At 58.5% G+C, this 25,328-nt stretch overlaps 2 protein-coding genes across 3 annotated transcripts in view; both read left to right on the top strand.

Moving 5' to 3' along the window:
* Positions 1-4,918: 4,918 nt before the first annotated feature.
* On the top strand, positions 4,919-10,449 carry LOC118257087 (glutamine synthetase). 2 transcript variants are annotated; one of them, XM_050714592.1, is made up of 7 exons: positions 4,919-4,953; positions 5,224-5,399; positions 5,958-6,119; positions 7,301-7,447; positions 8,302-8,429; positions 9,358-9,557; positions 9,727-10,449. In XM_050714592.1, the coding sequence occupies exons 2-7, from the start codon at positions 5,234-5,236 to the stop codon at positions 10,046-10,048; spliced, it is 1,125 nt and encodes a 374-aa protein (XP_050570549.1). In that variant the 5' UTR covers positions 4,919-4,953; positions 5,224-5,233; the 3' UTR covers positions 10,049-10,449. The 2 variants fall into 2 exon arrangements, with proteins under 2 accessions (XP_050570549.1, XP_035420575.1); XM_035564682.2 differs by having other exon boundaries at positions 4,940-5,005.
* A 10,629-nt stretch (positions 10,450-21,078) lies between these two features.
* The window catches only part of ARRDC1 (arrestin domain containing 1), a 32,857-nt gene continuing 28,607 nt past the window's right edge, over positions 21,079-25,328 (top strand). Inside the window, exon 1 of the mRNA XM_035564734.2 lies at positions 21,079-21,328. Within this exon, the coding sequence (XP_035420627.1) occupies positions 21,211-21,328 (118 nt within the window). The 5' untranslated portion in view covers positions 21,079-21,210. The remainder of the gene's footprint in view (positions 21,329-25,328) is intronic.

The following is a 25,328-nucleotide window of genomic DNA, read 5'->3' as shown; positions in this document are numbered from 1 at the left end:
GCAGGGAAGGGACATGGCTTGGCTGTGCTGGTATCCAGCCGGTACCAGAGAAAGCACGTATCTGGAGGTGGAGAGGCTCACCCCGTGCCAAAATTACCCCTTGCCTGCACTTGGAGCTTGGAGGACAGCATGGACCTGGTCAAAATCCATCCTTGCTTGGTTCAGAGCAGGGCTTGATGAGAGGAAAAGTGGGAAAATCCCAGTTTGGGGTCTCTCAATTTCCATCAGGGTGGGAGTGAGTTGGGGTGAGTCTGAGCAGGAGGCTCACGGACCCAGGGAGAGCCCAGGCTGGGAGCTGGGCTACCAGAATAGGGCTGGTGGCTGCCAAAGTGCCATTTGAGTTGGGACTGTGGGTTGCCCAGTTGTGCTTTGGTGCGACAGAGTTATCTGTGAGTTTTCTAAGGAGTTATCTGTGTATGTGTGTGCGCGTTTGTGTATAGGAAAAGGTGTAAATGCTGCTTGAATGAAGAGAAAGTGGTTTGGGTGCAAACATCCAGGCATAACGAGATTTGTGTTGCTTAAATGTGTTTTAACTGTGAATGCAAACTGTCACTTCAGATGTTTTGTAGGAAAAGTGTAAAAGTGAGCGTGTGTTGGAGGCAGAAATGCTCCCTCACCCCCCCAAGGAGACATCGCCCAGCGATGCTCGTGCCTGGTGCCGCAGCACAGCCACACAAACAGGGTGAGCTCCACGGGACAGCCACATCAGCCGTGTCCATCAGCACCACCTCCAGCACCAGAGCGGGCTCACCCCTGCTAAACCCTTCAGGGCTGACCTGGCCCACCCTGGCCGCATCCTGCCACATCCCAGCAGCAGCCCCAGGAAGTTATTGCTGGGGAGCGCACACCCACCTCCAGCATCCCGCAGCATCCCCCTTGTGTTTCCCTACCTGTAGATATCCGCCCCTTCCCGAGTGGTGCGCAGGAAAATCCCCGCACGCCCCCAGCCCCCTGCCCTCTAATCCCTTTATGGTGTTTGTGCCGGGCTCCCCCACGCTGACCCTGCTCTTTGCCTTCCCTCTAATCTCCCCATCAAACAGTTTGGGCAGGGGACAGAGCAGCACGTGCTGTTTGGAGCGGGCAGAGGGAGCGCTCCTGCCTGGGGCTGCAGGCGGTGCTTTGGAGATTTCACCCATGAAACCAGGGCACCCCTCATTTCAGAGCAGCACCCTGATTCCTGGAGGATAATTTTGAATAAAAACCCAATTCTCCATCCTGCTAGCTCTGCTTTGTGCTGTGTCTGGGCACTGGGGGGCTGACCACTGCCCAAGGCTGCAGCACCCCCAGCCCCAGGTGCCCACCCCGCTGCTTGTGGCTGGGGAAGGTGTGGGCAGCGATGGGTCCCTTGCCCAAAGTCACCCTAGCTTGTATCTGTTTAACCCATTCTTGGTAGAGCGTGTTGTGTTCCTGAAGTTTTTCAACCTGGAAAATTTGCTAAGGCTTTTATTGTTAATAAAGCAAAGGCTTTAATAATATCTTTGGTGTATCTTGGCGAGGCTGGGAAATGCTCAGGCTGATAAAGCCTCAAAGTCAGGGAGATAAAACCTGGAAGAGTTTCAGCCTTGGCCAGAGCTCCCCAGGGGTTGCTGACTGCAGCCTAACCCAAAACCCAGGTGCTGGGGAGGGGGCTCAGCATGGAGCCGTGGGAGACCCCTGCCAAGCCCATGCTCACCTCCGAGCTTCACAGCCACCATGAGGGAGGTGATGGCTCGTCCGTACCAGGGATCTGCTCCTCCTGCAGTCCTCTAGCTGGAGAAAACCCTCCCCAAACAGTCTTCTACAAAGTCCTCTGGAGATTTAATGTGTGACCGTTCACAGACACAAGGACATCCCTGCTCCTGCCTCCATCCCTCTGGCGCGCTGACCTTGGGCGGCTCACGCATCCCTCGCCCGGGTGCCTGGCGGTGGCTGATGTTTGCTGTGCCTGTCACGGAGCGGGCGGGCAGGAGCCCGCTGTTTGCAGAGAGCCCAGAGCTCGTTGGCTGGAGGGTAAAAGGTGGTTCATGAGGCTCAGGGATCCAGGTCGGAATTGTGCTCGTTGCTATTAGCGTACCGTCGAGTTTATGCTGTGGAAATGGCTGGAATTAGACCATGGTGAGATAAGACTTGATCCCAGGGTGGACAGCAAAATGCAAATAACCAGGCGTTAACACTGTATGGCAGGATATACCTTGCTAAAATCCCTAGCAGGCTTTTGTGGCTGAACAACGCTGTGGTATCCATCAAATATTTGGTGAGCTGCCCCGTTGGCGGTGTTTGGGGCAGGCGTGGGACCCTGCGCTTGCAGGCTGGAGCTGTCCCTGCTGCCCCAAGCCATAAACGTGCCCTGTTTGCCCTGCCTGGCTGGGCTTTGACCAGGGAAGGGATTACCGGGGTTTGTTCTGTCTCCCCTGCAACTATTTTGGTGCTCGGCACTTCCAGCTGCCCAAAAATGAGTTTTCCTCCCTGAACCATAGTTACTACTGGACATTAGTGCAGTTGGCGTTTTGTTTTGTTTCTCTGTATTTTTGAGCTTGCTGTGTATGCACTTTTGGGGTGTTTCTGGGCACATTCAGGAGGGAAAACCAGAGCTTTTGTTGGGCATAAAGTGAGGATTCGTGGATCTTGGCTGAACCCTGGCATTGCACAGCTCACCTGAAAGCACCACCACTGTGTTAGACCCATCCAACACGCGGGGGGCTCAGTGCTGGCTGCTCCTGGGGCCAGGTTTGTGTTGTTTTCCCAGGATGGGGACTGTGGGTTCTTCCTCCTCGCCCCCAGCCATGGAAGCGCAGCACCAGCCCCTTGCATCCCCCGTGGGCTCCAGTTCCCGTGTGGGAGCCTCGGTGCAGCCCAGCGTGGGCAGGGGAGCAGTGACATGGCCAGCACGCCCACGGCCACGCAGCCGCCTCGGGAACACCTCCGGGACCCCGCCTGGGCTGCACACCCAGGCACACGCTTCCTCCTGGGCTGCCGCCCTGTTCGTGACAAATTCCAGCCAGGAACGAGGAAACGTTTGGGCTTCGCAGCCAGATTTATGGATGTGTCCCCAAAGCACCCCACTGAGGGAGGTGGCTGGTTCGGAGCCGCATGCTTTGAGGGGCTCCTGCACAAAGTCCCTGCGTGTCACCCAGCACGGAGGGTGACACTGAGGAGCCCTGTGCCCCCTGCCACTGCCGCTCGGGTAACCTCGGGCACATCCCTGGGCACTGACCTCCTTCCCCCGGGGCAGCACCCGCGGGTGGTGGGGCGGGTGACGTCCAGGTGCCGCTGATGTCACAACCTGGGGACCAAAATTGCTAATTAGGTTTTGCCTCTGTGTCTGTCGATCTCATTTCCTGGTGCTTGTGCAATCGCAGATGCTTTTGTGTGTCTTCCTGATTGTTTATCTGCCTGCGGGAGCAAAACACCTCCAGAAGAAAGCCAGAGCTGCGGGTGGGTGCCCGGCGAGGAGGCGCAGGGGAGGGTTTGCTGCAAGAGGGCTTTTTAGCTGCCCTGGTGGCATGGAGATGTTTCACTGTTTTGCACAGAAACATTCCTGGGGGTGAGTCAGACAGCCGAAAGCATGAATCTGCCTGAGGTAGCAAAGCCCCGCTCTGCTTCAGAGCCCGGGCATGTTTTAAAGCATTTTCTCCTCTTTTAAAATAGGAAAACAAGGAAGAGTATGGGGTTGTGGTGCGCTCCTGCAGCTCTGGCAGCTGGGACTTTTGGGGGTTTATTTGAAATCCTTTCCCTCCTCCCCCCCCAAATAAACACTATCAGGGGATTTGAGATAACGCCCGTGAGCTGCCAGCGCTGGCTGTTTGCGCTGCGGCTGCGCTCGTGCCGTCGGTGCGCTGGGGCGGTTTTGTTCTGCCTGCTGGGACAACAGGGAGCCCTGCAACGCCATATCTTCGGCGAAGTAAAAAGGCAGCGGCCTGTTTGATTAATCTAATTGAGATTTGGTTTCAGCTCGATAGCTGGAAGTCGCCGCTGTATTGAAGCAGTCGGCTCCAGCTCCCACCTGTTTGCTGGGTTCTTGCAGCTGACTGCGAGTCGGAGCAGAACCACTGCTGCAGGCGGGCGGGTTTTGCTTCTGAAGGTCCTTAATGACTCTCTGGTGCTTGAAAACGTAGAGTATTGTGTTTTAGCACAATGGTTTGTCCATGCAAGGGGCAGGACAGGATTCCTGGGGGGTATGGTCCTGGGGGGGCTGGGGAGGAGCGTGGCACCCACCGGGGCCCTCTGTCACAGCCTCCTGCCCTGGAGCGGGGCTGTGGGGCAAAATGCCGTCGGGATGACCCTACAGAAACAAACTGCCAGAAGGGAGGTGGTAGAAAAGAGTTTGAATGAGCAGGATGCGTTATTTTTAAGGACGTAGAGCTGTCAGAGAGCATCCAAGGGAATGCTAGGGGGATGGTGAGGGGTCCGGAGGGGAAGATGGGTGAGGAGCGGAGGGACAGGCGCTGAGCTCTGCTCTCTGGGGACAGCGACAGGACCCGAGGGGACGGCACGGAGCTGGGACAGGGGAGGGTCAGGGTGGTGTTAGGGAGAGGTTCTGCACCCAGAGGTGGTCCAGGGCTGGGACAGGCTGCTCAGGGACGTGGGCACGGCACCGGGCTGCTGGAGCTCAAGGAGCGTTTGCACAAGGCTCCAAGACACAGGGGCTGGTTTGGGGTGGTGCTGAGCGGAACCGGGGGCTGGACTCGGTGGTCCCTGGGCCGTTCTGTGCCCCACGGCTCCTCACCCAGCGCTACCGCACCGAGCTGACCCCAGCGCCCACCGCCCCCCGAGCAACCCCCACACCCCCCCCGAGCACCCCCCACCTCCCACACCCCGGAGCACCCCACAAAGGCGCCCCAAGGCCCTGCCCGCCTTCCCGGCAGGGGCCGGGTCCCCGCTCGGTGCCGCCCCCCCCCGGGCGGAGCCGCCCCCGCACCGCCCCCCCCCGCCTATAAAGCGCGGCGGGCGCGGCCGGGGGCAGCGCCGGGGCCGGTGAGCGGCGGGGCCGTGGGTTCGAGTCCCGCGGGGGGCGGCAGTGCTGCGGGTGCGGCGCCGAGCACGGCGGGGAGATTTGGGGGGAGGACGGGGACATTTGGGGGAGGACGGGGACACGGGGAGCGAGGGGGCCGGCTGGGGGTGACAGACAGCTGGGGGGGGCGCTTTGGCGGAGGGGCCGGCTGGAAAGTAAGAGCGGGGAAGGGGGGAAGAGGGGCAAAAGGGGGAAGAGGGGCGGAGGGGTGACGGCGCGCTCCCGTCCCGCAGGGCCGTCGCCATGTCGGTGTCGCACAGCTCCAGGCTGAACAAGCTGGTGCGGGAGCAGTACATGCGGCTGCCCCAGGGCGGGCAGGTGCAGGTCACCTACGTCTGGATCGACGGCAGCGGTGAGGGCGTGCGCTGCAAGAGCAGGACCCTCGACAAGGAGCCCAAGAGCATCGAAGGTAACGCCGCTGCCACTCCCTCCTGACGGCGCCGAGCATCGCCGGGATAAAGTTTTGGGGTGCTTCGGGCGGCGGGAGGCAGTGCTCGCCTTCCTTGGTTGCGTGGCACCGGTGATACCCGCTGCAGCCGTCTCACGGGGTTATATAAAGTGGCAGTGTAAATATCCGGCTGCGAGGCTGCCGTTTGCCTAATCTGTAATCTGTCATCAGCGCTGGGTGGGAAGGGGAACGTGAGATCCTTGCCCCTGTCCACCGGGCAAACAGGCGTGGAGCCGGGCTGGCATCCAGCGCGGTGCGTGCCAGGCGTTGGCAGAGGGTGGCCGGCGGGGAGGAAAAGCTCCAGGGCTGATCCTGCCTGTGCCCCGATGGCACTGGGGTGGGTGAATGTGCTGGTGCTCAGGGCTGTGCATGAAAACCTCGGTGGCTGTCATGCCACGGTGCTTGGTGCCCTCTTGTGTGCTCCATGCTGGGTCTAAGCCAGCAGCACCTCACACTATCCGTACGTGAGATACCTCCTCCCAACCCCGCTCTCCCCTTTGTCCCTCTCCCACCCCACAGATGTCCCCGAGTGGAATTTTGATGGCTCCAGCACAGCACAGGCGGAGGGCTCCAACAGCGACATGTTCCTGGTGCCCGTCTGCATGTTCAGGGACCCTTTTTGCCTGGACCCCAACAAGCTGGTGCTGTGCGAAGTGCTCAAGTACAACAGGAAGCCTGCAGGTGAGCACTGGTATTGTTAATAACTACAAATCCCAGCCACCCCACTATAACTCGGGGTGCCTCTCTCCAAGAAGACCGCTGGCACTGACGCTGCTCCTCGCCAAACGGCGCTGAGCTCTTGGCCTGAGGCTCCGAAATGCGAGCACTGGCAGAGGCGGGTGCGTGCAGGGACCTGTTGCAGCAGCTGCTGCGAAGGGCGAGGAGCAGAGGAGCGAGAGGCGGCTGCCGTCCTGCTCCCGTGCGGATAGGTGGCACGGGGTGGCCCAGAGTTTAATCCTGAGCACGCCCAGCCCTGCGGGGCCATGCAAAGCATCAGTGCTCAGGCTTGTAAATAAGGGGAAACTGTAGGAGAGAAGCAGTGTTCAAAGTGCTCGGAGAGGGGAACAGCAGCTCGCTGTAATGCGCCGGCTTGGTGGCTGCTCGCCTTGTTGATGGCCGCAGGAAAGGAATGCGAAGGTGCTGGCGTGGCTCGGGGCGTCCTTTTGCAAACGCAAGGGCTTATCGCCAAGGGCAGAAGTCTGCAGTCCCAGTGTCTGTCTGTCCATCTGATAAAGCCCAGGATGGAGGAGGGGATGCCTGGGGGGAAGGGTTTGGGTTGGGATCCTTGCCCGGCAGCGCTGCCTCTGCTGGAGCAAGTCTTAAAGCCAGCCCTGGGTGCTGGAGCCAGGCAGCTTCCAGCCCTCCAGCTCCTCCCGGAGCAGGGCTGCGTTGCCATTAAGGACCTTGTGTGGCACGTTGTCCTGCTCCTGAGCCAGCACAGCTGCTCCCAAAACCACAGGGCTGGAGGGAGATGAGGATTAAGCTGGGGATGGGAGCAGAGAAGCGTTGGGAGGTGGTCAGTCCCCGCTCCCAGATGTGCTGGGTGCCCGGGAGACAGGGCTGGGGATGTGTCCTGATGTCTCGGTGTGCAGGAGGACACTCATGGGGCGGAGGCAGTGGTTTTGGGGGTAGTTTAATGAAACCTCCTGGGCCTGTGGCCTGAAGCTGTGGGCATGCAGTGGCTCTGCAAGGAGGAACCTGGTGAGCAGAAGGCCCTGCAGGAAGGGGGATTCGCTCACCGCTTTCCCTGAGGCTTCTGCGGGAAATGCTCTGGGAGGTGGCTGAGACTTGAGTGGGATGGAGCTGAGCATGGTGGGTGCATGCCCGCAGCGTGGGTCTGACCGGGACCTCCCTGCCCACAGAGACCAACCTGAGGCACACCTGCAAGAAAGTCATGGACCTGGTGAAGGACAGCCACCCCTGGTTCGGGATGGAGCAGGAGTACACGCTGCTGGGCATCAACGGCCACCCCTACGGCTGGCCCGACAACGGCTTCCCCGGCCCGCAGGGTAAGTGCCTTCCTGCAAACCCCAGCCCGAATGCTCACTGGGGGATGCTGCTGCTGATGTCCCTACCGGGGCAGCATCCCATCCTATCCCCATCCCATCCCACTGCTGGTGCTCGGGCACATTTCCCCTTGTGGGAGCCAGGAGAAGGAGGGCTGGAGCTGTTTTGCCGACTGCCTGGTGGCTCACGTGAGCCAGCCGGCAGCGCCGCTCAAGCCGGGCCCCATTGCACAAACAGCTCTGGGCTGCACGACTTGTTTGTCAAGGGCTCGAGAACTCGGCTGGAAAAATCTCCCCGCGGCTGTTGGTGAAAGGACCGGCCGGGCGCTGCAGCGCACGAGGCTGAGCACCTCCTGGGAGAGGGCCAGGGGTTTCCCAACCTGACTTCTTCGCGTCGCAGGGACGGGCTGTTTGCAACATCTCTTTTCCCCTAAGCGGGGAGAAGATCTTCCTCTGACCTGCGTGAATGAGGAAGAGCGCTGTGAAACCACAGCCAGCTGACTGTTCTGGGCACGAACAATGCCAGCTGTTGGCAGAACAATCTCCAGAGCTTGAAGTGCTCAGAGGGTCGATGGGGTGCCCCGGGGCAGACCCAGCCAAGCTCTCCTTACCTCCTGGCTGCCTCCCAGTTGGCGTTACAAGTCCTGTTGAGCTGCAGAGATAAGGCCCAGGTTGCGCAGATGGTCGCTCACCTCTCCCCTGAGTTGGGGTTGGTGGCCCGTTGCACCAAGGATCCCCATTTGATCTCCATAAATCCTCTGCAGCCGATGTTGGTCCCAGTGCCTGGGGGTGGTGGGGGCACACTGCCGTTCCTCCCCAAAGCCTTATTTGTGTGGTGCCTTCTGTTTCCTTCCCAGGCCCCTATTACTGTGGGGTTGGAGCGGATAAGGTGTACGGGCGGGACATCGTGGAGTCCCACTACAAGGCTTGTCTCTACGCGGGGGTGAAGATCTGTGGCACCAACGCGGAGGTGATGCCCTCCCAGGTAGGTGCCCGTGGGGCTTAGAGGTGCTGACCACAAGGATGCTCCAGGTCTGCTTCTCCCAGACTTGTGCTCCCTATTTCTCCTTGGGGCTTCTCTGCTGTTGGGTCCCCAGTGATGGAAAGCGGTCAGTGGTGCTGGGCCACCCTGCGGTGCCCAGCACAGTGTCAGCGTGAGCCAGGATGGGCCGCGGGAGCAGCAAGTGGAGCTGAGGGTGTCTGCGTCCTGCTCCTCTGCCCTAAGTGCTGAGAACCTCCTGCGGGACACAGCCTTGGGGTGGCTGGAGGGGATTTGGGTTTTTTAGGAGTTGACACAAGGGAGCCTCTGATTGCTTTATGCAGGTGGCCAGACTGGCCGACGGCAATTTGATTCTTCCGCTGATAAGCGGGGGTTTATCAGCAGTGGGGCTGAGGCAGGCTTTTAAAGACCCTGCTGTTTGCCCTGATCTTTTCAGGGTCCTCCTCAGCTGCCCCCAGCACCCCGCGCTCCGGCCGGGCCATGCCAGCAGCTGTGGATGCGTCATCCCAGCTTAGTCACCACGGGTGGCGCAACCCTGTCCCCAGGAAGAACTCGCGGGGACATCTTTAGTCCCGTGCCCAACTTGCAGGAGGATCTTACATGCCAGCAGCTCAAGCGCCAGCCTTGGAGCAGGGCATGATACTTGTTAACTTCCATTTTGAGAAAAGCCTTCCGATTTTCTCTCCTTAGTTGTGAGCAGTTTATTCCCATTTTTTTTTGGCGTGCCCAAGCTGTCCTGTTGCTTGACTCAATGCTCCCCATCCCGTCGCTGATTCCTGACGGGTGAATTATAAAGCTCAGCCATTCCCCACGCTGGCAGCTCTTGTTGGGGGGGTGACAGGGACATGAGCTGCCCCACAGCTGAGGCACAAATCTCTCCCGTCCCCTCAACACATCTACTCTCTCCTTCCAGTGGGAATTTCAAGTGGGTCCATGTGAAGGCATCGAGATGGGCGATCACCTCTGGATGGCTCGCTTCATCCTGCACCGCGTCTGCGAGGACTTCGGCGTGGTGGCCACTCTGGACCCCAAACCGATGACGGGCAACTGGAACGGGGCCGGCTGCCACACCAACTACAGCACCGAGGAGATGCGGAGGGACGGGGGTCTCAAGTGAGTCCCTGGGGGAGCCCTGGGCTGCACGTAGGAGGGTTGGGACCATGCGCCGAGCCGGGGGGAGTGACTGATTTTAAAAGCACGTTGCCATATGTGGTGGCCTGAGAGTGCCCCTGGGCTCTGCTGGTCCCTGTGTCAAACCTGACCCTGTCCTGGTCCCCCACAGACACATCGAAGCGGCCATCGAGAAGCTGAGCAAGCGGCACGACTACCACATCTGCGTCTACGACCCGCGGGGTGGCAGGGACAACTCCCGGCGTCTCACCGGCCACCACGAGACCTCCAACATCTTCGAGTTCTCCGCCGGCGTGGCCAACCGAGGCGCCAGCATCCGCATCCCGCGCCAGGTGGGCCAGGACGGCTTCGGCTACTTCGAGGACCGGCGGCCGGCGGCCAACTGCGACCCCTACGCGGTCACCGAGGCCATCATGAGGACCACGGTGCTCAACGAGACCGGCGTGGAGACCAAGGACTATGCTGACCACTGAGGCCGCGGGGTGGGTGGAGGTTTTCGTGTCGACGCGAGCCGTGCCCGCACGGTGCCGTCGGCTGTCAGCTCAGACTCTTTAGGAAGCTCGCTTCTGGTTTTGTGAAATGTCGCCTTAGAAATTATATATATTTTATAGTGAGAGGGAGGGGCCCAACCTATTTTCTCAACCACTTTTTCTGGTTCCTGGTTTTAGGTCATCCTTGGGGAGTTTTTTAAGACTTGGATGGAATTTTTTTTTCCGATGGACTTTACACTGTGATGTACATAGATTCCTACGTGGAAGCTGCAGCTGCCGCTGTTTGCACCTGGGGAGGGTGGGTGCTTTTTTTCCCTGTATCTCTGTTGCAAGGAAAAGATAATAAATAATTTTCCTGGCTGTATGGCAGCCGGGTTACACTGCGGCGGGTGCATTTTTCTGTGGCTCCTCGAGCTCCGTGCAGGATTTAATTGGGGTCTTGCTGATGAGTTGCTGCTTCTGGGGCCAGGGAGCGCAGGAGCTGAGATGCTGGAGGCACCTTGGGCAGGTTTTAGCCCTGAAACGGGGAGGGTCTCCCCCAGCTGCCGGGGCCACCCTGCCCCACTTGCCGGCGGCCGAAAGGCCATCTCCCTGCATCGTGATCCCCGCAAGGCAAACAGAGCGGCGCAGCCTGAGCAAACAGCGGCCGGGGCAGCAGCTGGCGGGCGTTTACACAGGGCGTGTGCCGCTGAGTCAGCACTGGGCACGGCGGGTGGGCGGCCAGCACGGGTGGGGGGATTTTGAACCTGGTTTTGCCTTTACCTATGCAGGGATGAGCCCCAGTTGAGGACCCCAGGTCCCTCCTGCTGGTCACGGTGCTGCCAGGGTGAGCTGGGGGTGCTGCTGCGACCTGGACACATGAGCAGCTGGGTGCCCTTGGTGTCTCTGAGCCATTCACGATCAATGTAGCCCGGTCCCCACACTAAGAGGGACAAATTTTCCTTCCAGAAATTGCCAGTCACAGCTTTTAGTTGTCTTCATCAAAATCACAATGCTGCCTCGTTTTCCTCTCGTTTCTGTGATGTCTTTAATGGGCGATATGAGCACTGGGACAGCGACTGCTGCCTGCAGCTGGAAAATCAATGAAGAGCTAAATCTGGAGCAGGAAGATTCTCGTGTTCCTTTCCCTGGCTGTACCAGCACCTCTAAGTACAGTGCCGCACGGCTAAATCTGGGGAAGCGCATCAATCCGCATTTCCAAGCGCCTTTAGCACAGCACTGCGTGGGACCCAGCCCGGCGCTTTGTGCCTGTTCCAGGTCTCAGCTGCGGGTCTCACGCTGCGATTCCCCTCTGCTGGAGCAGCCTCCCCTGGGGTAGGACTGGGGGGCTCCAGGGACTCCCCAAGCCACAGGCGGGGCTGTTCCCCGAGCTGGGGCCAGCCCTGGCCGCTGCTCGCAGGGGTTGCTGCAGCTGCTGTGTGCTCCGATGGTGCTCCAGTGCCTTCTTGCTCTCCTTTGCCAAAACACAGATCTCGCTGGTCCTTTTTGAGGTCAAAATGGGTCAAAAACCATATTTATTTTTTTTCCTAAAGCGGGAGGGTTTCCACCCACAGGGCCAGCACCAAAGGGGAAACAAGGACACATGCGTGTTCCTACAGGAGCTTTTGTTACAATTCGCTGTGCCTGCTGCTGTTGGAGGCGAGCTGTGGGGCTCAGCTGGCGGGGCAGGCACTGGGGACGGATCCAGCCCTGGGGACCGGGCCGGGACACACCCAGCACCACCCAGTGCTCCCCAACGGACCACGATAAGTGGCGGCAATGGGGGACCCCAAGGCAAAACCCAACACAGGATAGGGCTGCTGGGGCTGCCGGGGGTTTCCAGGGGCTCGGCTTTGCTTTGGGGGATCTTCATCCTCCGGGGCTTTCCCCAAAAAGCCGGGCCGGGCCTCATCCTGCACAGCCCGCGGCCGGGCGTTAGCGCTGCCTGGGGGTTTGCTGCCCTCAGCAGGCTCCGGGGCGAACGGCAGCGAGAGCAGCCCCGGGACAACCCCAAAAGCCCACCAGCACCCAAGCTGGCATTTCCACCCCGGTGGCCAAAAAAAAAGAACAAAAGCAAAAAACAACCCCAAAAACAGAAAAAACAACCCCCCAAACAAACCAACAAACAACAAAACCCCCAAAACAAAACCAACCCCCCTTTGGGGCTCATCCCACACGCATCCCAGAAGCAGGGCACTGCCCAGGGCTCTGCGGGGTCACCCCAGCAGCCAGCACCCGGCAGCACTGCCCAGGGTACCCTGCAGCTCCCAGCTTTCCATGGCTGCCGATGCCATTAGGCTGATTTCAGGCAAGGCCTTCAGGATTGTTTTTTATTCCGGTAATAAAAAGGACATCAGAACCGCAATTCCAACGCTAACAATAGCGTTACTCAAAGCCGCTGGGCAGAAGCGGGGAGTTCTGGGTAGAATAAAGACCTAAACCGAAATGTCAATAACAACTTTTTTCCCTCTCCTTGTCTTCCAGCCTGCACAATCCGCTTGAGTCTCTCTATCTTAATGAGCATTAAAATGGTTTCAAATTAGATCTACAGAAAATTGAACTTTATTCCCTCGGAACTTCAGTCTGGCCTTTAAAAGCCGGCAGTAATAGTTGGGTTTCGTGTAAGAGCATCTCTGATCTCAGAAGCTCTCAGCCTGGGTGGGAGGCACCAGCACCAGCAATTCTCCGCTGCGGAAACACAGCCACAAGCCGAGGGGGACGCACAGCACCCAGTGGCACCCAGCACACCACGAGATGAAATTGGGCAGGGGCTTGGCATGGGAAGTTTGGTCCCAGCCCCACGCTTGTTCTGGTGCAAGCCCTGCTCCTTCTGGCTGGCTTTGCACCAAGCTTTTGGCTCTGTTTGGTCCCTAAAATAGGGAAGAGGATGAAGAGCCCTCAGGGTGTGCCTCATTCGGGGAGGTGCCCCCTTGGGGACACCCCAGGTTGTGTCTGGCCACGATGGCGATGCAGCCCCGCACAGCTTGTCCAGCCTGTGACCAACTGCGTGGCCCTGTCACTGTTAAAAACTGAGTGGGGAAGGGGTGACGGCAGCTGCTGGAGACCTGACGTGCCCTCGCTGCTGGGAAGATTCAGCACTCAGGCTTTCCAGGAAAGCTGTTTCCATGGCAGGGCACTGGGACCAGATGGGTGTCCCCCAAAGCAAGGGGGGCTCAGCACTGAAGGGGGGGGGGGGGGGGGGGGGGGGGCAATAGACACATATGCCACAAATGCACCTCCCGTCTGCTCTGTGCTCATGGGGTGTCCACAGAGCAGCCTCCACAAATGGGCCCTCAGCGAGCCGCGGCAGCTGCCGCTGCTCACCCCAGCACCCCCAAGGCACCCAGTGCTAGCGGAGGGTCTGCGGGGCCAGGTGAGCTGCCCAAAGCCCCCTGCGAGCTGCAGGCTGGGGGCTGCAGGGGTGCTGGGTGGGGGCAGGAGCTGCATAAGGCCACTAATGGGCTTTGGTGGCCCCAACCAGCCTCAGCTGGGACCCCCACCCACAGGGGCTCCATTTAAGCTCAGCCAGGGGCACTGATCCTTGCCTGAGCTGCCTTGGGGGGTGTGCTGGTCTTTGGGTGAAGCCTTGGTCATCCAGACCCTGACCTGTAGGTTGGGTTCCCAGCCTGACCTTGGGCCTGTCTCGTCCCTAGACCTGCTGGAAGGTCTCCAGGCTGTGCCTGACCCTGGTTGCCTTTGCTGGGCCTGGGTTGCAGATTGGCTTCAGTTTGGATTTGTGTTTTTTGTGGGGCATTTGCTGATGGTCTGGGCTCTTGGTTGGATGTTTCTAGCATCTCTGGGCCTGCCACATCTGGAGGCAGACACCTAGGACCACAGCTGGGAGACCCTGCCCTGAGGCTGTGGTGTCCCTGATGGACCTTGCTGTGCCCCAATAGGTGGGGTGGAGGGCTGGGGGGGCTGTGCAAGGGGCTGCAGGAGGAAACACAGTGCTGGAAGAGGTGGGCTGTGGGGTACGGGTGTCCCTGGGTGGTGCCCCCTGGGGTGGCGTAGGAGGATCCCCTCCATGGTGCCCCTCGCAGCGCTCCCTGATGCCTCTCCATGGTGAGGTCCCTGGAGGGTGGTGGCACCCCCAGCTGGGTGCCTGGCGTGTGTGAGGAGTGCTGTGCTGTGCAGGAGTTTGCTTGTGTGCTCGAGCTGGGACCCTGCTGCTGGTTTCTCAGGCTCTGCTCGCTGTGGGGACCCTGCACCCATGGGTGTCAGGCTCCTGACCGACAGCGGTCTCTGTTTTGCTGCCAGGTCTGTGTCTGGCTGAAGGCTGCTATGGTTTTGGCTGTGGTGTCTGCTGAACTCAGGAGAGGGAAATGAGAACCTTGAACTTCCCCTCACTGCCACAAGTATGTGGGCTTGGGGCCAGTGCAGTGACCATCACTGTAGGGCTGGGGTGCGATGCATGGTGACACCTCACACCAGTACCCATGTGAGGAGCTATGGACACCACGGTGTGTCCCCACCAGAGAAGTCCTCTCCCCATGCATGGGGACAGGCAGTGGCAGGCTGGGGCCAGAGTCCAATTTCTTTTTCAGTCCTCATTTCCTGCAGAGATGCAAGGCTGGTAATGGGATGCTGCGAGCAGGAACACATCTGAAGGGGACGAGATGCAAATGCTGTATTTTTTTTTTTTTTAAGCCCATTTCATTTATGCAGTTTATGCAGGTGCTGGGGTTGCAGTAAGGAAGGCAAGTGGTGGGATTTTAACACTCCCCAAGGGAGGGGAGCTGTAGTGGCCTGTAGACAAGCAGGTGGCTGCTGGAGACAGGGTTCAAACCCAAATGAAGTGACTTTGGGTGCTGCTCTAGGCCTGGGCACCATGATGCTGTGAATCCAACATTCTTGTTGGCCTTGATTCCCCCCTGCAGCAGGTGTGTGGGCTGGCTTGGCTGCACCAGTGGCTGAAACGTGAACGCACACTGGGTTGGAGGAGGACTTAATCTAGGACACGGACCCAAATCATGCTTGGGGTGTTTCCACCTCGCCCATGTGCTCCCGGGCCATGCTGTTACCTGGCTCCTGGCTGCTCTGACCCAGGCACACAACATCCTTCCCTCCCTGCCCTCAGCCAAGGGTGCCATGGCTCGTCACACGAGCCCTGCAGTGCCCAGGGGGTCCTCTTTCCATGTTCCCACCCTTCTGGGAAAGGGACAGGCTACCAGGTCCTGCACGGAGATCACCGCTGGTCTGCTCCAAGCTGCCCTTCTGGGGGACTGGTTGTTCAAGGAGCTGGTTCCTTGAGGCATCTGAGTGATGTCTCTCCCTAGAGCTGTCACACACTGCTCTGTCCTCTGCTTGTGCCCCCCCAGGGCAGGGGCTCTGGTTTTCCCCATACAGCCCAACAAAAGGGCCACAAAGCTGCTGGCTGCAGAAGCATCCGTGCTGCCTGCTCACTCGGTGAAGGTGGGCTGGGGAACCTCACCGGCTTGTCGAGGTGGGAACCTCACCTCCTCACCGGTGGGACCGAGCCACCAGCTCGTCTGGCAGTGTCCTGGGCTGGCAGGGGACGTCCTTTGTCATGGCTGCGGCAAGGTGGAGCAGTGCTGGGAGGGGCGGCTGGGACAGGCCCTGGGGGCACGCGCTTCGTGATGCTCAGGCTGGGGCAGGTTTGTCAGAGGTGACTCACCTGCTCCTGACGTTTCCGCTGGCATCAGACCAGTGGCCTTTGAGCTCATGGAAACACAGATCGATGATGACTGACGGAAGGGACGTACCCTGCGTGGAACAGCCCCGCTGTGGGCAGGGGGAGAGGAGCAGGGGCAGGAGCAGCAGGGTGCAGGGGGGGATGCCCATGCCCTCCTGCTCCCCCCTCCCAGCATCCACCCCAATGCAGTCCGTGAGCAAAACTTGTTCGGAAAGCATTACTTCGTGCTGAAAAATGTTCAGTGGCTGATGGTGCCCTCCAGCAGCAGCGTGTCTGAGGTGACTCCTGTCTGCCTGAGTCTGGGGGGCTCCCTGGTCCGTGGGGCTGCACTGCTGATGTCCTGCAGCCAGGCCTGGGAGGGGGCTGTGGGGTGTCCCCTCCCCAAAAGCTCTCAGTGTGGGATGCTGACATGACCCTGGTGCCTACCCTCCTCTCCCCAGGCAATTCCTCCTGGTCTGCAAAGAGGGTTGGGGGATTTCTGGGTGACTTTTGGTTTTAGCTCTGTCCCTGGTATCTAGGGCAGGGTGCATCGCACAGCTTTTAGCAGCCAGAAGGGGGACATCTGGGCTGGTTAAATTAATCCTCATGGGGGGCTGCTGAGAGGTGCAGGGATCACTCCTGTGGCTGGCAGCTGGGGTGGTCTCAGATACACCACTGCTGCCTTCTGCCCCTGGATAAGGCCTCTGCTGGAGGTCATCTCTACCTCTGTCAGCAGTGTGGGAGCGAAGGAGAAATGCAAAACATGTATAAGAGTCTAGCCCTTAATTTTAACATGGCCCTTGTCTCAGGAAAGGTCCTGCTGGGGTCTCAGAGCAGGGGACAGTCCTCCTGTCCCTGGAGCCTGTAGGTGACAGCAAACAGGCTGCAGTCCCCGCTCTGCCTGGGCTGCGTGCGATGCGAGCCCATGGGGAAGGGACATCCCACCTGATCCTCCTGTCCAGCCCCACTCTGAGCAACAGAAGCTCCTCCAGTGAGGGAGGAGATCACAAATCCCATCAGTGAGATTAGAGTAATAACAATAGTAATTAACGCCTTGCTGCTCTCTAAGGATTTTCTAGCAAGGCTCACCAGGTGCTGGCTGGGTGTTAGGCAATTAAAGCAGTAGCACCCACGTAATGGAGACAGGTGACAGCTGTGCCACCGGCTTGCAGTGCCTCTGCTGGGGTCTTGTCCTGTCCTTCGATTTGTCAATTAAATGAAAAAATGGGGTGAAATTAAATGGGAGGAGCTGGCTTAGGAGGGGTGACCCTGAATCAGCCTCTTCCCACAATGGTGAGGGTTATGGTGGGGGAAAAGCAGGCCAGGAGCACCTGGTGTTGCCCATGGATGCTCATCTGGTCCTAGCAAAGAGACACAAATGCCCCCGCGTGAGCTCAGGGGCTTGCAATACCTCTGTGTGCATCTGGGGACAAAATCCAATGCATCAGCTCCTGTGTGCGTGTCGATGGAAATCTGCAGGAGCAGCCTCCCCCATAGAGACACAAATGCCAGTATGTGGGCTTGCATAGACACAAACCAGCACAATAACATGGAGGCTGGAGAAAATGCTTTGTGGGGAGAGACCTGAAGAGCTCAAATTGCTCGGTTTATCAGGGAAATTGAGATATGTCTTGATTTCAGCGTGTAAGTACCATCACAGGGAGAAACTACTGGGCACCAGAGTACTCCTTAATGTCAGGGAAAGGCAGAACAAGAACCAGTGGCTGAAACAGAAGCCTGCCAAAGAGGGACTAGAAAGCAGATGTGTATGTTAGCAGTGAGAGAGGTGAGGAGTGGAAGCAGACTGCCAAGGGCTGTGCCAGGACTTTTTCCCCTCTTGGTAAAGGATAGTTTTGTCTCTCTGGTGGAGATTCCTTAGCTGAATCATCACCCTATTATATCTCTTAGTTGTCTGCCAAGCCCCCTCCTTGCATGGGGGGCTGCTGGAGAGCCTTGGAACATTGAGATCCTAGAGATCTGTACCCCTGGGGTGGGACACTTAGCTGGAATGCCACTGCGTGCCCTTGGGTGAGCTGTCTGGCAGAGCACCCACCGAGCAGAGAGGGGGTCCATGGCAGCGATGTCTTGCCAGCAGAGAAGGAAGGTGTGTGGGAGGTGTGGCAGAACAGTGCTAAGTACGGTGTGAAGTGATGAAAGGTGTCAGCCCAGCACAAATGAATAATCGGTGTTGCTGCTGTCAGTATCAGGTGGCATGGTTGGCTGGCCAGGGAGCCGGCTGAGAAGCAGTGAGATACTGAGCAAAGCAGGGCAAGGGATTTGGAAAGGTTAGAAACCTTTACATTATATTTATATTATAAATATATCAGTATTGTGGGTTCTATATATATGTGTAAAAAAAAAAAAAAGTTATGAGTGATATATACAGTACAAATACATCAGTAGTGAGCCCTCCAGGGGCTCCATGCTCAAATGTGTAGTTTTAGCCCAAGGGAGGTTTAAGATGCCATGGACAATTTCCTCGGTTGTGCCTCTGCTGCTTTCTCTCCTCCTCAGTCACAGCAGCTCCAGTGCCTGATGTCTCGGGGTGTGCTGGGGTGTCCCCAGCCAGAAGCTGAGCCCCCACCCCATTGTCCAGTAGGATGGGGAGAGCATTGGAAGAGCAAGGATGATTGAGATGAAGACTCCTCATTCCTTTCTAGTAGGACTGGAGAGGAAGAGAGGCCAAGAGGCCAGGCTTACCCCTCTCCCCAGCTCTTATGCACCCTGAAGTGACAGAGCAGGTGACGATGACCTTGCAAGCTACAAACTGTCCCAGAGATAACGCTAATGCCTCACCCAGAAGTGCTCACCTCATTAAAGCCTGTGCCAGTCACTGCTCAGGTATCTCCGGTGCTTCCACACTGCCTCTCCCGGAGGCTTCCTGGTCCTGCTGGGGCGATGATGGCCGTGGGGCAGGGGAAGCTGAGGCACGGCCAGGTGCTGGGTCATCGTGTGTGGCTGGGGGACAGCCTTGGGAATGCCAGAAGGGGGCACATTTAGTTACAAGAAATTGCCCATGATTTAACTATGAAGCCTTCTGCATACATCATATCTATCTATCTATCTATCTATATATATAGGTAGCACAAGACTTCCAGCTACAGCTGTCCCTTCTTGGGCATATTTTGTTCCCAGCCACTTTCCCAGGCCCGTGGCAGAAGCTCAGCTGTGCTGTGGGCAGAGCAGGGCTCAGGTGCCATGGGTGTGTGTTGGTGCTTGTTTTGTTTTGTTTTGTTTACTACTACATTATTCGTCAAGAAGTTTCGTGTTCCTTAAAGTTAGTGGAATGTGATGACGTCTGAAAGGAAAATGCTATTCTAAAGCTGGGGTTAGCATTTTTTATTTTTCCCTTTTAAGATTTTTCCCTTTCAATACGGGGAAAAAAGAGGAAGGGAGAAATGAGGGCGAAGAGGAAGTGAGAGTTCCCACCACCAGAACAAAGTCTTCAAAACAATTTTAAGCAAAACAACAGGCCAGAATAGCAGGAAAGGGAATCTTTTTCAGTTTATCAAACATCCTTACCTCTTTTTTTTCCCCCATCTACTCTGAATTTCAGTGCCTGTGAGTCTGCAGGCAATTAGACAACATCGGTGACTCCAGGGCACATGCAGATGAGCAGGGAGGCAGGAATGCAAACAGGCATTTGACTCTAATGAGCAAAACCCTCCTGAACTGAGCACCATCGTGCCACGTATAGGGAATGGCAGGTGCCCTGGCACTGCAGGGCTCATAATTGTCCCCATCCCATTACGTTTTATGGACAGCTAAGCACTGGGGAAGGATCAGTGCCATGGCATTGCTGCCGGCCATGTCACAAGAAGAGCTCCTGTGTTTGTCAGAGCGCTCAGCGACTGTCTTGCAGGGCTGTAGCTGTGCACAGCGAGCACGTCGCTGGAGCCAGGATGCCTTTGTTCAGCTCTTAGCACAGGAATCCTTTTTATTCTTGTTATGACCTTGGGCAAGTAACTTTACCATGCTTAAAATTACTTTTCTGCAAACAAGGAGTATAAATATCTTTGCATCAAGAGAGTTGCAGTGCAGCGAAAGGGGCTCTGTTTTGGCTCATCAAAGGATTTTTTTTAAACTGTGTGTCACTGCTCAGCGTCCCTCTGGGCGAGGGTGGTGGTGCTGCCCTGGTGATGGGGACGGAGAGGGTATGACCGCTGGGTAGCTCAGTGGGCAAAGCCCTTGGTCTTCAGAGACTTTCCATGGGGGAAACAGGTTCAGTAAAATCTGCTGTGGCACAGGGTGCTTCTGCCACCCCTCATTTGTTTGTTTTCTGCTGGCAGTGCCACCTGGGGTGGCTGAAAAGGAACCGAGTTGCAGAGGCTGATGAAAGAGGCTGCAGGCTCATCTTACAGAAGGAGACTGGTGCGTGTAGCCTGGCAAAACAAAAGCTAAGGGCAGAGCAAGGAGAGTGGTGTATGGAAGCCTCCGAGGGTATGCACCGCAGGAGGAGATGAGCTGCTTAAAGTGTTGGCACAAGCCCATTGGGGTGTATGTTGCCTGTGATGATGCTCAGGCTGGAAAGAAGAGGTAGCTTTTAAGCAGCGGAGGAGCGAGGGCCTGGAAGAGCTCCCCAGCAGGAGCCCGGTGTGCTGGGAATATACAAACTACTTCTCAAGTAGCACTCAAACCCCTTTACGTGGGGTTTGACATTGTGATGGCCACCGTAAGGTGACCCTGGAGGCTCCTGCAGCTCGGGCTGGTGTCGCCGCGGGTCCTGCTGGGTCTGCACTGGGTGTGCTCTGCAGATAAATGGATAAACATGGATAAACAGCCCTCCTCGCACTTATTCATTCTGCCCGTGTATGCAGCCTGCTTGTCATCAGCCAGGAGGCCTCTCCGGGAGGTGCCTTTCCCCAGCACTGTGTTTGCTGTTTGATGTGAAATAAAGAAATAGCAAAATGCCTTTTTTACTGATTTTTTTTTTTAATTGAGCCATGGAGTTAAAAGCAGCGCTGGGGGGGGGGGGGGGGCGAGTGCACGACAAGTGCGAGCCAGGGCGGCCTGCTATTTGCCCCCAGCTCCCCGGGATGCCCCAGCTGGGGTGCTGGCCTTCACCCCACTGCTCTGTTTGGATCCGTGGGGCGGCTGTTTACCAGCCCTGGCCCCACGCTGCGTCTGTACAACTCCCACCGGCCGCTTCAAGCGACTGGGGACGTAAGAACAAGCAGGGGGGAAGGTGACAGCTGGGCAGGGGGAATTACGAGGAGAGCTGCTTAGGGGGAGCACCGGGAGGCAAGATGGCACCGGGACAGTCGGCTCCTTCCCCCAGAGCCCTGCCCCAGAGCCGGGCCTTTCCCCCAGAGCCCGGCCCCTCAGGGCCCCGGCCCCTCCGCCCGCCCCTTCCCTCAGGGCCCGCCCCGGCCCCACAGCGCGGGCCGGGCCGGGCGGAGGCGGGGCAGGGCGGAGCCGCCCGGCCGGGGCAGGGACGTCGGGGCCGGCACGACTCGGCTCGGCTCGGCTCGGCAGGGCAGGGCAGGGCAGGGCAGGTACCGCTGCCGGCAGAGCGGAGCGGAGCGGCGCGGCCATGGGGAAGGTGCAGCTCTTCGAGATCCGCCTGGGCGAGAGCCGCGTCATCTACAGCCCCGGCGAGCCGCTGGCCGGCACCGTCACCGTGCGGCTCTCGGGCTCGCTGCAGTACCGAGGTGAGCCCGCGGCCTGCCCGGCCTCGGCCGCGGCTCCCCGCTGCCCCCTGCCCCGGCCGGCTCCGGGCACGGCGGGGCGGCGGCGGCGCCCCCCCCCCCCCCCCCACGGGCGGAGGGCGAGCGGCCGGGGGGTGCCGGCATCGCCCCCGAGCTGCCGGCGGGGGGTCCCGGGGGGAGCCGGGGGTCCGTGCCCCGGCCGCTTGCTGAGCTGGGGGGTGGCCGAGCTGCTCCGGGCACCCGCTGCCCTGCCCGAGAGGAGCCGGGCACGGTTACGGGTGCTGGAGGCTGGGAGGCGCAGGCTGGTTTCCGGGTGGTTACCGAGGCTGCCCTGCTCGCTTCGCCCGTGTGTGTGCCTCGTCCTTCGTGACAAGTTGTTGTGCGTGTGTGTGTGTTGGGGGGGGAAGGCTGGAGGGGTTAAAATGCGAAGCATCCCGAACAGGCAGTGGGCGATGGTGCTCGCGCTGCCTCGGCCGGGATGTTCGTGCTTTCACCAGCACCTCTCCCAGCTGCCTGCGATAGCTTTTGGAGGCTTCCTCGGGGAAAAAAAATGCCTTGGGCAAGTGCAGACTTGTAGGCTGTTTAACTCCTCCTGGAGCAGAACAGGGCACGTATCTCCTTGGAGCCTTCTCCCAGCAACGCTCCTTCCAGCTCCAGCGAAGGCATTCGTACCCAAGCGTGTGCCGACTTCCCCCCCCCGGCCCGTCCCCACGACTCCCACCCCTGTTCTGGACACACCCCGTGGGTGCGAGGAGGGCGTTTGGTCTCGGTGGGCTCAGGTGTGATTTCGCTAACGAGCCTGGGGTGGCGGAGCAGGGCTTTCGGAGAGCTGGTGGGTGCTTCGGGCCAAAACCTGAGCTGTTCCTTTGCCTTCTGTTGGAAATGTCACAAGTGGCTGGTTTGGGTTGGGGTCCCGAATCGGCTTTACCAGCTGGGGTGGCAGCTTGCTGTAACGGGTGTCTGCGCCTGCCCAGGTAACTGGCGCGCTTGAGGACGGGGTGCCAACGTCTGCAGAGCGCGAGGTGACCCTCTGCTGGGCGTCCTCCCTGCTGGATGTGTCTCACCTCCAGGAACAGGGGAGGAAGCTCAGGTGGCTGCCAAAACATCCCGCTTGGTGCGACAGGAGGTCTTCAGGGAGGGCTTGGGGCCAGTCGGCTCTGCTGGGGCTCACGGGCCCGGCAGCAGAGGGATCGGACGACCTGTGCCATGCTGTGGCTTCTGCTGGGCTGTGGGGAGAGGTGGGCGAAGGCCTCGCAGCCGTGCGGGTCGTTGTTACAAGGCACATCCACCCACACCTCCTCTGACCACCTAGGACTCCTCAGAGGAATAAACAGCTCCCTGGAGAAGACGTGAGGTGCTCGCCCTTTGCAGGTCAGGCCCACGGCACCCAGGTGTGATACTTTCCATTTCCTGAGCTGGACCAGTCTGACGTGTGTGGTTGTGTGTTGTTTTTTTTTTTTTTTTTTTTTGAAACCACAGACAAGCTCACGCACGATTACTTCACACCGTGCCTCATTTTATGGCTGTTGGAGATTGTGCCTATCAGGAGGTGGACAATACAAACGAACAAAGCTCGTTCTGCCTTGCTAGACACGCTGGAAGTCCTGGGTCACAGAAAAGCCTAACTGGAGACACACCTTTCAGGATCATAAATACTCCCACCTCCTCTGGCTTCCTTGCCAGCCCTGCTGACTAGCAATAATGGCTGTTCAGTAACACGCCGTCCTTGGCTGGCCGTGCGGCCGTGTTACGAGCGGTGACTCACCTTTGTGGTGACCCGCACGGACCTTCGCAGCCCCGTGAGCAGGGGCGCGCTTCCCCCGTGGCCCTGCCAGGATGGAGGTGGTCCTCTGAAAGCCGGGCCTCTGGGGAGAGTGCTAATGGCAGTGCAGGTCCCTAATTGTTGTGCCTAACTTGCTGGGTAAATCATCAAGCGCCTGTGTACAAAGAATAATTAATCTAACAGGAAGCTGGTGCTGGGACGGCTGGGTGTAGAGTTAGTTTGGGGGGAGGGAAAGAAGTTACTGCAGAGCTGGGGACAGCCCTGGAACAAAGCTGCTGCTGCTCGGGGGTGCTGGAGCGCTTTCCTCTCTGCTCTGCAGCTTCCAGGGCCGTGCCGATTATTTCAGTCTTGCTGCCTACTGCTCAGCCGGGCTTCTCGCGGGCGGAAGCGTAATGATAAAATAACAGCCCTCTCTCCCAGGTCACCGAGAGTAAAGAACCTTGAAAGCACTTTCTGGAGCAGATTTCAGCACTGTGCTCTTCTGCACTCTATTATTTAGCTGTCCAGGTTTATGCAGTGATGACTTGACTTTCAAATCAGTCCCTTGAACTACAAGGCTCCAGACAGAAGTACCGATGTCTGCTCGTGTTCTAGAAGTACCTAGGTACATAGTTTCCATTTCTGCGGAGCCTGCGAATCATAATTTTCCACTCTAATCTTAAATGTAGTAAAAGGTTTCACTTCTCATATGGAAAACGGAGAAAGTTGGTGGTGAAGAAGGGGTTGAAAGCAGGTCACTCGGATCCTGAGCCATGCTAAGCTCAGATTCTTGTACTGACTAAAAGGTCACTTCTGTTTTTGTGGAGGGGCAGCATGAGGAAGTTTGGTTTTGGCCAATGCATAAGGTGGTTCTGATATTCGTGTAGCCTGTGCCCTTGCTGGGGGGAAGAGGTGACATCTGAGGGCTCTGTGCAGAGGGTCCTGGCTAACACAGCCTGACCTCTGCAACAGGAAAATGTTCCTGCAGGAGGGCCGTGGCTTGGGCTGCTCTGCAAAGTGCTGGTGAAAGGATGGGTTGAATCCCCAGGTAGCAGTCTGAAGCATGCTCTGCCCTGCGACAGCAGTTTGTGAAGGTGGATTTCAGATGCCTGTGCTCGGCAGTATAGGTCAGCTCCCCTTGTCTAACCCCAAATCGGCGGGGCAGGAGGGTCCTGGGGCTCGGCTCGGCTCCAGGTGCAGTCCGGTGAGGGAGCACGATGCCTGCGGCGCAGAACCAAGCGAGGTCCTGGTGCAAGGCAGGGACGGCCCCAGAGCTGCAGGGCCCCCAGCAGTGCCCGGGGAGGCCCACGGGTCGCCTGGCATCCGCTCGTGGGCACGAGGGCGAGGCAAGGTTGGCACCCATGCACGGGAACGCTCGCGTATCGTCCTGCAGCATCGCTCCGGCAGGCTGGATGGCTCCAGCTCTGGTGGCAGTGGATTAACTTTCTTTTCTCATTGTCTGGAGCGAGACAGCAGTGAGCTGTGTGGCCAAGCCTGTCTGAGACTGGGGAACAAAAGAGGGATTTTTGCTATCCTGGCTGGCTTGCTGCTGGAACTGAAACTCCTCTGGAGTCAATAACTAATCGCAGGATTGTTTTGTGTCTCTTGTCTCTGCAGTGTGCGCCGCTCTCCGCTTCTCCCCCGCCTGCGCACCACTTGTGCTCATCTTGAGAAACTGTTTGCCGCTTTCTTTGGCGAGGAGACGTGCTGCGGCCTTCCCTCTTGTTTAACAAAATGAGGGAACAAGTGGAGTGGAGCTCTGTCTGTCTGATTCGCTTCCAAGCGTGACAAACGGGGTGTGATTGCGTGTTCTTTCCCTGGAGCAGCGCAGAGCGGGCAGAGGCGCAGCCTGTCTTTCTGGGCTGGGGTCAGGTAGGCAGGAGGGAGGCTCCCCCGCCAGGAGGAAGAAGCCCGTGGTTTTCTGTCCGTCCCTTCTGGGGGCAGCTCCCTGACCCTCGCAGGGGCCCTGCAAACAGGCACAAAAGGGAGTGAGTAGGGTGGGTGCCGGCTCCAGCATCTGCCGGGGCGATGCAGGCGGCAGTGCAGGTGGACGTGCTCCACTCCTCTTGCAGCCTGCTGTGGAGTGCTTTCTGCTAGGGTCACCCCTCGGAGGAGAGGGGAAGAGGAGGAAGTACGCGTGGAGGAGCCACATAGCCGTCGGTTGACGTGGCGAAGTCTTGCCAGAGGCTGTCGCAGCCAGGAGGAGCAGGACAGACCTGCCGCCTGTCCTCTGCTGCCTGG

This window comes from Cygnus atratus, chromosome 19, assembly GCF_013377495.2.
Source record: "Cygnus atratus isolate AKBS03 ecotype Queensland, Australia chromosome 19, CAtr_DNAZoo_HiC_assembly, whole genome shotgun sequence".
NCBI lineage: Eukaryota > Metazoa > Chordata > Aves > Anseriformes > Anatidae > Cygnus > Cygnus atratus.
The sequence above is the reverse complement of the archived record's forward strand: the minus strand, read 5'-3'. Positions and strand labels throughout refer to the sequence as shown.

Excerpts from the sequence above, each read along its gene's own strand:
- LOC118257087 (XM_050714592.1), top strand. The coding sequence starts at position 5,234 with ATGTCGGTGTCGCACAGCTCCAGGCTGAACAAGCTGGTGCGGGAGCAG. Across the intron at positions 5,400-5,957 it reads GGAGCCCAAGAGCATCGAAG|ATGTCCCCGAGTGGAATTTT; the intron begins GTAACGCCGCTG and ends CCCACCCCACAG. Across the intron at positions 8,430-9,357 it reads CGGAGGTGATGCCCTCCCAG|TGGGAATTTCAAGTGGGTCC; the intron begins GTAGGTGCCCGT and ends CTCTCCTTCCAG.